The sequence below is a fragment of the Macaca fascicularis genome, chromosome 3 (genome assembly GCF_037993035.2).
Source record: "Macaca fascicularis isolate 582-1 chromosome 3, T2T-MFA8v1.1".
Lineage (NCBI taxonomy): Eukaryota > Metazoa > Chordata > Mammalia > Primates > Cercopithecidae > Macaca > Macaca fascicularis.
In genome coordinates this window covers 78,523,829-78,535,189 of record NC_088377.1, presented here as the reverse complement: position 1 = coordinate 78,535,189, position 11,361 = coordinate 78,523,829, and the positions used below count along the sequence as shown (strand labels likewise).

Here is an 11,361-nt window from a genome sequence, read left to right as displayed (position 1 = left end):
TTCTTTTTTACCTTGCCTACTTGCCTTTTCTCTGGCGCCTGCTCTGGTGGTCGCATAAAACAAATCACTCCCTTTAACATTTCTGGTAGGACAGGTCTAGTGTCAACAAAATTGCTCAGCTTTTGTTTATCTGGGAAGGTCTTTATTTCTCCTTCATGCTTAAAGAGTATTTTCACTGGATATACTATTCTAGGTTAAAAGGTTTTGTTTGTTTGTTTTTCCTTCAGCACTTTAAATACGTCACGCTACTGTCTCCTGGATTGTAAGGTTTCCACTGAAAAGTCTGCTGCCAGACATATTGGAGATCCATTGTATGTTATTTGTTTCTTCCCCTTTGCTGTTTTTAGGATCCTTTCTTTATCTTGACTTTTTGGGAATTTGATTATTAAATGCGTTGAGGTAGACTCCTTTAGGTTAACTTTGCTTGGTGTTCTATAACCTTCTTGTACTTGAATGTTGGTATCTTTCTCTAGGTTTGGGAAGTTATCTGATATTATCCATTTGAACAAACTTATACTTCTACCTCTTTCTTTACCTCCTCTTTAAGGCCAATAACTCTTTTGAGGGTATTTTCTAGATCTTGTAGGTGTGCATCATTGTTTTTATTCTTTTTTGTCTCCTGTGACTATTTTTAATCAGCCTGTCTTCAAGCTCACTAATTCTTCTTTCTGCTTTATCAATTCTGATATTAAGAGAATCTGATGCATTCTTCAGCATGTCAATTGCGTTTTTCAACTCTAAAATTTCTGCTCAATTATTTTTCATTATTTCAATCTGCTTATTATTTATCTGATATAATTCTGAATTCCTTTTTGGTATTATCTTGAATTTCTTTGAGCTTCTTCAAAATAACTATTTCTCTGTCTGAAAGATCACATATCTCTGTTTCTTCAGGATTGCTCCTGGTGCCTTTTTTAGTTTATTTGGTGAAGTCATGTTTTCCTAGATGGTGTTGATACTTGCAGATGTTCTTTGATGTCTGAGCACTGAAGAGGTAGGTATTTTTTTGCATTCTTTACAGTCTGGATGTGTTAGTCCCTGTCCTTTTTGGGAAGGTTTTCCAGATATTGAAGGGATTTGGGCCCCAAGCCTTATAACACTGTGGTTTTTGCAGACTCATATTGGTACCACCTTGGTGGTCTTGGATAAGATTCAGAAGAATTCTCTGGATTACCAGGCAAAGACTTCTGTTCTTTCCCCTTACTTTTTCCCAAATAGAGTCTTTCTGTCGTGAGCCACCTGGAACTAGGGGTGTGGTGATGCAAGAACCCCTGTGATGGCAAGCACCTCAAGAGCGGGTTCTCAGATCTCAGGAAAGAAAGAATTCAGGCAAAGTCCATAGAGTAAAGTGAAAGCAAGTTTATTAAGAAAATAAAAGAATAAATAATGGCTAGTCCATAGGTAGAGCAGCTGAGGGCTGCTGGCTGCCCATTTTTATGGTTATTCCTTGATCATATACTAACCAAGGATTATTCATGAGTTTTCTGGCATAAGGATGGGCAGTTCCCAGTACTGAGGGTTCCTTCCCTTTTTAGACCATATAGGGTAACTTCCTGACATGACCATGGCATCTGTAAACTGTCATGGCACTGGTAGGAGTGTCTTTTAGCATGCTAATAAATTATAACTAGTGTATAATGAGAGTGAGGATGATCAGAGGTCACTCTTGTCACTATCTTGGTTTTGGTGGGTTTTAGCCAGCTTCTTTACTGCAAACTGTTTTTATCAGCAAAGTCATAAAGACCTGTATCTTGTGCCAACCTCCTATCTCATCTTATGACTTAGAATGTCTAACCTCTTGGGAACACAGCCCGATAGGTCTCAGCCTTATTTTACCCAATCCCTATTCAAGATAGAGTTGTTCTGGTTCAAATATCTCTGTTACCAGGACTGGACCCTTCCCTTCAATGAAGTAGGGTCCCTTTGGGCCCAGGGTGTGCCTAGAAACATTGTTCAGGAGCTATGGCCTAGAATGGGCCTTCATGACTGCCTAATGCCTTGTCTTACCGTGGATCAGCCGGTTTCAAAGATGCATAACAAAGTCCTCTTTACTCTTCTATCTCCTCTCCTTCATCAGAAGGAAGGAGCCCCTTTTGTTGCTGTAAGCTGCACTGCGTTGGGTTGTGGAAAGGGTGGCACGGGCATTCCCTTAGCTGCTCCATTTGATGTCCCCCTAGGTTACATGCCACCCTAATCTCCTGACGTTAAGCCCAGTCCGGCACTAGGAGATGCCTAGGAATTACAGTCCTTGTGTCCTAGATTTCCTTTCAAGTTTGCTAGGGATCCTAGAGCACTTTAGCCTGCAGTGGTGAGGTTTGCTGAGAAACTCAAGTTCTAACTGCTGGGATGGGTGATTCCCCTGTGGCTGGGACTGGTCCAAATGCTCTCTTGATGCATGGGCACTGGCTGAGCCCAGCACAGCTTATTTTCTGCTATGACAAGGCAGCACTGAGTGCAAGATAAAGTCCCCCAGTCACTGCATTCTTCCTCCGCAAAGTGCACAGATTCTGTTTCTGTGCTGCAAGGCTCTTGCCAGAGGTTGGAGCAGAAGTGGCGTCGATGATTCAAGACGGTCTCTCCTGCCGTCCTCAATGCTTCTTTCGGTGATATGAAGTTAAGACGAGATACTATAATTGCTCACCTGATAATTGGTTCTTGTGATGGTGCTCTTCTGTGTGCAGATAGTTGTTAAAATTTGGTATTTTAGTTGAGGGGGATGATCAGGGTAGGCTTCTATTCTGGCATCTTGCTTTGCCCCAAAAAGTCTATGAGGCATACTAGTTTTTCACTTTATTCCCTGTCTTTCTCTTTTGTCTTTGTCTGGTTTTAGTAATGGGGTAGTATCAGCCCCATGAAGTATATTAAGAAGTTTTTGTTTCTCTTCTTTTTGGTGGGGGTGGGGGTGGGGAAGAGATTGTGTAATATGGATGGTAATTTGTCAGTTATTCTTTAAATATTTGGTAGGATTCTCTAGTGATAACATCTAGTTCTAGTTCTAGATAGTTCATTTTTGAGGGCTTTTAAATTATCAATTCAAATATTTTAATGGTTATAGGACTATTCAGATTGTCTGTTTCATCTTGGTTGAATTTTGGTAGTTTTTGGTTTCTGAGGAATGGGTATAGTTCTTAAGTTGTCAAATTTATGACAATACTATAGCTTATAGCATCTCCTTATCCTTTTAATGTCTGCGGGATCTATAGTGATATCTCTTGTTTCATTCCTGGTATTTTTGCTGATTTGTGTCTTCACTCTTTTCTTTTGTTGTTAATCTTGTTCAATTTTAATAAGTTTTTTGAAGAAAAGGCTTTTTGTTTCATTTGTTTTCTTTATTGTGTTTCTCTTTCCAATTTTACTTGTTTCTGCTATTATGATTATAATTTTCTTCCTTATATTTGCTTTGCATTGTTGAGGAGGTAAAGTAAGTTGATGCTTTACAGTTCTTAGTTGGAACAGACCCCTATAACAAAATACAGATTAACCAGAGAAAAACAAAGAGAAGTTTATTAACATGTGTGCCTGATGTATACATGAGTGATGCTAAAAGAAATGAGGCTTTGACTTCAGGTTCAGATACCCTCATGTGCTGAATGAGCCTAGGAAAGAAACCTGTGGGGAAGGGCTGGATTTGAGAAGATGGCACTTTAACAAGGGTAAGGCTTGCTATGCTGACTCAGTTGGTGCCTTCTCTAGTGATTTAGTCATCCTTCTTTTTCTGCAGAGAAGGAGACAACCTTACAAATAGAGGTTTCCTTTATAGATGTAAATTTCACTTACAAAAGGTTATCTTCTACTCTGTTTTCATAGATTCTTCTGAGACTGCAATTTCTCAAAATAAACTACTCAAAATAATTCCTATGCCAATAAGCATATTTAAGAAGGGGCATATTCCAGCCTTCTGCATTTATATTCTGGGGTAGCATGTCCTGAACCCCACTGGCAGTTATTTTTGTCTTCTTTTTCTAGTTTCTTGAGCTAACAACTTAGATTATAAGCATTTTGTGCTGTTCATTGCCTCCTCTGCACTGCTTAGACACATCCCACATTTTTCATATATTTAATTTTATTCCATTCAGTTTTATGTGCTTTTTACTTCTTTTGGGATTTTCTCTTTGATTGATGGATTATTTAAAAGTATACTTCTTGATTTCCAAGTGCTTGAAGACTTTCCTGTTGTAATTATGTGATTTTCTAATTCGATTTCAATATGGTTAGATAACATACTCTGTATGATTTTTACTTATTTAACATTTTAATATTTAAACAGTTCACCAAAATATTTGGTAATATTCTATAGGCCAAATCTTTTATAATGATGTGCCAGTAAACCCACCTGACATTTGCTCTGAGAAAGACATTATTTTTATTATACTGGCCAATATACTACTTGCCCTCTGGGGAAGACATTATCTCAAACTTTAAAAGCTGTTTGCTCTGCAAACATTCTTGATAAGGTAGTCTATAGCAAAACCTGTAAATGTCTGCTCACAAAATGTACAGAAACTGAGAGACCCATAGAAAATTGTCTCCCAACACAACCATTTACTAAAACCTTATCCCAAATTCTATTTTGAATTTAGATAAAATTCCAAAAGAAATTTATTTTACAATAACTTCCATCTTTCTTTATAACACTGAGTTCCATTACTGTTCTTTCAAGTTTTCCTCTATGCCTAAAGGAAAATTGCATAATTTTACTAATACAACATCTTCAATTTTCTTGTTAAATATGTACATCTTATCTCTTATTGCTATTATGATTTCTCTTGCTTCCATGCTTTTTTTTTAATTGTAATTTTTTTATTGGAAAACAAATATACAACTTGGAATGGATTTTGAGGCAAATTGTGCCATAAGCAGATTTTAAGTGGCTAAACAAAATTTAAAAAGCAAGTAACAATAAAAGAAAATGTTTCTGGTACAGGACCAGCAGTACAAAAAAATAGTGTACGAGTACCTGGATAATACACCCGTTTTGCAATAATGCAACTTTTAAGTACATATTGTTGGCTGTCCATAGTCCACGCAGAGTTACAACTCCACACTTCAACAACAACATGCTGACAGTTCCTAAAGAAAAATACTTTAAAAAAGGCATAACCCAGATGTTCCCTCATTTGACCAACTCCATCTAACTTTAGATGTGCAGAAGGGCTTAGATATATCCAGAGTAAGCCACATGCAACATGTTACTTGATCAATTTTCTAAAATAAGGTTTCAGGACAATGACAGTAAGATAAGGGAAGAAAACATGGAGGAATGAAGTCCTAATTACTATACATGCATATTTTTTTGACAGTAGGGAGAAACCTTTTACAGGTAAGTTACAAACAAAGAAAAGGCAAATAAACAATTTTGTACAAGAAATTTAACACATTCTGTACAAGGTCTTCACTTTGCTGTCATCATTTGTACAAACTCTTCATAATTTACTTGACCATCACCATCAATATCTGCTTCCCTGATCATTTCATCAACTTCTTCATCTGTTAACTTCTCTCCAAGGTTTGTCATCACATGGTGAAGTTCTGCAGCACTAATATAGCCATTGCCATCCTTATCAAACACACGGAATGCTTCTCTAAGTTCTTCTTCACTGTCTGTGTCTTTCATTTTTCTTGCCATCATTGTCAGAAATTCAGGGAAGTCAATTGTGCCATTACCATCAGCATCTACTTCATTAATCATGTCCTGTAACTCTGCTTCTGTGGGATTCTGCCCAAGAGACCTCATTACAGTTCCCAATTCCTTTGTTGTTATAGTTCCATCACCATCTTTGTCAAATAGTGAAAAAGCTTCTTTGAATTCTGCAATCTGCTCTTCTGTCAGTTGGTCAGCCATGTTGCAAGCGCTACCGGTTTCTGAGAGGCGACCACACAACCAGTCAGCTCGCTCGCTCCACTCGGACTAACTCGCTTCCATGTTTTTAATTGGTTATTACTGATACAAATAAATTTAAGTAATTTAATTATTTATTATTCCCTTCAACACTAGCCATTACTCTCTAATTTCCACTGGACCTTTGTTTTAAAATTGTTCAGTTAATTATCAATTGTTTCTCATTAGCTATCATAATAAGAAAGTAGGGATAATGCTGTATTTTCATTGCCAAAATATAGGTTATTGTTATCGGTTTACTAGTTACAATGTTGAGATCAAAAGCAATTAATGCCATAGTGGAAATCTCATCCTTTTCCTATGGTAGTGGGAATAAATTTTGTGTTCCCACATAAATGTGATGGTGGCTGTATATTTCAGATGAATGATCTCTCTGGGAAGGACTAGAGGGCCAGTGGAAAAGAATGAATGAAAGTGTGAGTCCTTTTGTCCCTATCACTCTACCTAGGTGTCTATCCTCAAAGTGGAGTTCCTCATCAGCCTCTGTCCTGTTTAACTAGACTCCTCTCTTACAGGGAAAAATTAGAGTGAAGAAGGGGCTCTCTAATCTCTGTGTCCCCTGACTTCTACCTGCCATAGTTTCCAGCCCTGTTGAGCAACTCCCTATTCTTCTGAGACAGGATTTCTTGCTTGTCTAGAAAGCCATGTCATTGATCAAAATAGAGGGACAATGAGATGCCAAGACTGCAAAAGAAAGTCTGGTCAAGGGAAAATATTCTTCAGAGAAGAAGAGTGCCTAAATCTGGCACTCCCACCAAAGAATTTAATCTGTGATGTCTGTTAACCCAAGAGGTACTCCAAGTTTTAGGTGAGACTAAATGGAGCCAATAATTCGAATTGAAGATTTTGGACTTTTAGTTATACATTGTGGTATCAACTTCAAGCTCTAGAGTCAGTGTCTGATTCCACTGTAATTTGTTTCACTGGTGTCCTCCAATTCCTGTATCTCAAAGACTGGGCGGACACAGGATGGGTTCTTCTCTAGTTTAGGAGGGATAATGTTCTCCAGCACAATGATTCGTAATAATACATTATAGACATAAACAGGAGACATATAGCATGCATTGCATCCCACAGGGCTTGGCAATTTAGGTCTCAGTGATTGCCACAGACAGACATTTATTTATGGCATCGGTAATAACCAGTGTGAGCCTGCATACATAAGCTTCCTGTTAGTTTATTAGTTATCTCTGTGCCAGGTGCTGTGTCATACTACCATGATACTCAGAGACCCACTGTATAAAAAGAGCTCCTTCAACCTCCTCCAAGTTGTTCACGTCTAGTAAAGACACTGAGACAGTAGTGGCCCTGGCCTATGCCATTTATAAAAAGTACAAATATCAGGGTGAGATTTCTCCTTTTTGGTGAAGGGTTAGCAGATAAATACTATAGGTAAATTTTTATCATGTCATCACATAACAAAGTTTTATTAAGTTTCTACTTGGCAATCAGCAAGAGGATGTGAATCTGTGAGAAACTTAGGGTAGTATCCTCTACGGAAAACTAGAGAAACAGTTTTTGTCTTTTAAGGGTATTTTGAATAATGAAAAATACTTTGTTGTTGATCATATCTGCAAAACAAAACACAACAAACACAAAAATATACCAGCAAGTAAGGCAGTGAGAAAAAAAAATCAGTAAGCCAGATAACGGATATGTTCCAGTGAAAAAATATAGTTTAAATGGTTACAAGATAAAGAAACATCTTTCAAATACAATTGGATGGGGGGATATTTGTTGAAGAATAAATCAAGAAGTTATGTGACCTAAACTCTCAGCAAAATCAATTTGAAAATTTACATGGAACACATTTATGATGTCAAAAATATCAAATTGTATAGATATGGGAAAGAATCTGTATTTGTTAGAGTAGAATGGGAAAGCTGCAATAATAGATTAATCACTAAAATTTAGTATTTGAAGTCACATGAAGTTTTATGATTTTCCTACCATCCTCCAGGTGAATGTTCCTGTGGTCAGAGGTGCTGTCCTCTACTTGGGCATTAGGAACGCAGGATACTTTCATCCTGTGGTTCCAACATTCCCTGGGTTTCCTTCTCATTTTCACCAGTAAAAAGGTCTGTATGTTCAGTACAGATGCAGCCATCCCTTTTTTTAAACTATTTTTGATCTGTGGTTGGTTGAGTCCATGCAGGCAGAACCCGTGCATATATAGGCCAGCTGTAGGTATAGGGGAGTTTTAAGAATGGAGGGAGACATCCTGAAAACACAGGGTCTTATAAAGCCGAGATTAACGTTCTTGCTTGGGAAGCCATAGCCACTTTCATTCTCATGATTCCTAAGAACTAAGAACTATTGCTGACTGAAGATGCAAGCTGATAACTTTGGGTAGGTATCATGTCAGACAAAAAAGCAGCAAAGTTTCATTACACCACCCAAGAAATCAAGATTTCAACTCCTTCCAGAAAGAGACCATCCATTGGTTTCAATATGTTTCCCTTGGTTCACCTATGGAAACTATCAGAGTTCTTAACCCGCTTCCCCTATTGGTGATGTGATGACGTTTTTGTCTTAATCTATGGGAAACCTTTCTCATGGACTTCACTAGGTTCTAGGTTCTTCACTAGGTTCTAGGTTCTTCACTAGGTTCTAGGGGTCATTGGAGGTCCTAAGTACAATATCTTTCCCAGATCTGGGCCTTGCTGCTGCTACACTGATAAATCAAAAAAAGCTTTCTTTAGTAACAGGTAGGCCAGGGCAAAGCTCTAACCTTGTCCACGAAATGTCAGGGTGTTTCACCAATAGGAAGACATGCCTCCTCTCTGAATCTATGGGAAACCCCTTCTCAAGTGTGTGAACTTTATGGATTTTCCTTCCTTCTTTGATATCTGATGGGCCTACTGTTTAAGACAACTTATTGTGGCTTTTGTCTGGAATAAGAAACATTCCTTCTGGCATTGTGCATGTACACATGGACTCAGTTCTGAGAATCATGGCTTATAAAAAGTCAGTAATTATGCAATCACAAAACTATTGCTTTCTACTGAATTGCCTGCTTGTTTTAATTTAGTTCTAAAGCTCATATGAATAGTAAATGGTTAAAATTAAGACCTAAGAAAAAGATAACCTAGGTATTCCATATTTCTATTCAACAATAGAAATATTCCATATTTCTATTCAAAATTTTATTTTCATTGTCATATTGTTTTAAAGATCCAGTTGTACTCTTTTGAATGCTTTGGTTTTCCTATATTGATCTTTGAGAACAGAGTGTAGTTCATTAAAATAATTTTAAGTGAAAATAGTCAACCAGTTCAACATTCTTGAATAAATCATATTGCTACATGTGAAAATGCCTGTTTCTTTTCAGAATTTGGTAGCAAGACTGTCTAAGAATAGTGCAACCACACTATAAAAAAGGAGTTAAATTGGTATGAATGTGTGTCTGTGTCTGTGCATTTTTTTTCTTTTCTTTTCTTTTCTTTTGGACTCATGAAAGATAATTTCCAGTGCATTCGATGCAGGTTGTTCTAGTTTTAAATCCATGGTAAAGGGTAAATTAAGGGTAAATTATAGCTTTAAGGATTTTCATTGTTAGCTAAGACAGTAGATCTGATAATTGTCAGATAAACACCAAAAGCAAATCGATGTCAGCTGTGAGGGAGGGCTGTGGTCACATTCTGCAGGGTTTTGTCTTGCAGAAAGATTTTATCACTGGCACAGTTGAAGCTAGGAGCATGAGGATACAGCAAATGCAGTAAATGGCAGAATCACAAAGATAAGAGTTTTTTAGTGAATATTGTTCCAGATGAATCTAACTTCAACAGAGATGCTTAACTTTAAAAATGGCTTCAATCGAGATTCTTTGAACCAAAATTTAAGAAGATGAAACTTTTATTTCTATTTAATTTTAAAGAGATTCTTATCCTCTGTGCAACTAATATTCTTCCAAGTGAATGTGTTTGTTATGAACAGATTGGTCTCATTGTCTAATTCATTGATGTATGGATCATTGTATAATACATTTTAAAATCAATAAGCTCTAAAGTTCAAATTCTTCACTTACTGATGTGTGCAAGTGCTTTAATACAAAAATAACTTCAGTAGTCTTCTTGTCATCGTTATTCCAAATGGAAACCTAAAAGCCTATCATTTAAAACCATCTGCAACACTGGGTAAATATCACTCTCACAACACGATCTACAGCCGCAAAGATCCTTTGTGTAAAACCATTCAGTGGCCTTTTATTGTTTCCAAAAAAAATGCATAAAATAACGATTTCTCTTCCAATTAACTCCACTGCCAAATGTTGTGAATGTTGGAAGAGACAAAGAAAAGTTTACTGGGTAGAAATTAGTTATTTGGGTAGTAATCAATCTACCAGTTGCTACATAAAGGGTAACAAGTTAATAAATCAGGCTGAATATGTGGAGTTTACCAATTTAAGCATACTTTTAGAGATAGCTGTAAAAACAGAATATATCTGGCACTTTTTAGTAACATTTACATGCAGAGTCATCCATGGTTGGTGTTTTCCTGAAATGTTAAAGTAAAAGGAAATACTCACCTATTTCTTGATAGTCAGATTACAGGAACATCGTCAGTTATCCAAATTGTAAATGTGTCAACTCCTTAACTCTCTGGAAACTCAATAAACTTGATGAAGATAGAAATGGGCTTGGTGAACAGGTTCGAAAGATTTTAGTTTTCATGTTTTTTTGAAAATTAATGCTTAAACTCTCTGGGCCTCATTTTCTAAAGGGGTTCTAACTTAGAGAGGGTTCATTTGAATTCTCACTTACTGTTTGGTGTTTAAATTTGGTAGCTTCAATTAGGGTTAAATCAAGATGAAAGTAAATATGACTGATTTTCATTGGGATGAAATAACTAAGACATTTTGAATGTGATTGGGTTACTTATGTTTACAATGTTAATTTAATTTTAGTATTGGTTGTAGATTGTGGATAAAGTTGAAGCCTGCTGGACACATAATTTTGGAGTTCTGGAAAAGACAGAGAAAAAAGATGACCCAGTGGTGGAGAAATACACACGAGGGAAAATCATGGGCTAGCCTAGGGGATAGAAAATATTGGCAGAGACTGGAGCCATGAGAGAGCTAGCTGCCAACGCATGATAGGAAGACTAGAGAAGCACGCAGTAGGACAGGAAGGACGGGGGTGCAGTCATGGAAGTAGTGTGTGTCCCCACTCTCTGGGATGCCTCATAGCTGGCCTAACTCATCCTCTTCCATGGTCTGCCAACTTTTACCCAGCCCTCACTGCTACTATTTGTCTAAAATCCATGGTCACATGATTAATCACAGCTTTCCTATTCTCCTTTTTCAAAAACTCATCCACCTACTTCCATCAGTCTAATGGACACAATATCAGCTCTTCAGCCTGTGCTCGCCTCTGTTCACCTTGCCCACTCCTCAGTGCTCTGCCACGTGCCTTCCTGCTTCCAGGATGGAAGCTGCTCCCCATCCGTGTTGTGCTGTCTTC

At 37.4% G+C, this 11,361-nt stretch overlaps 1 protein-coding gene across 1 annotated transcript; it reads right to left on the bottom strand.

Moving 5' to 3' along the window:
• Positions 1-4,778: 4,778 nt before the first annotated feature.
• Positions 4,779-5,910, bottom strand: LOC135970143 (calmodulin-1-like). The gene has a single exon (XM_065541943.2). It carries the CDS (start codon positions 5,840-5,842, stop codon positions 5,393-5,395), a length of 450 nt encoding a protein of 149 aa, XP_065398015.1. The 5' UTR covers positions 5,843-5,910; the 3' UTR covers positions 4,779-5,392.
• Between the last annotated feature and the right edge of the window lie 5,451 nt (positions 5,911-11,361).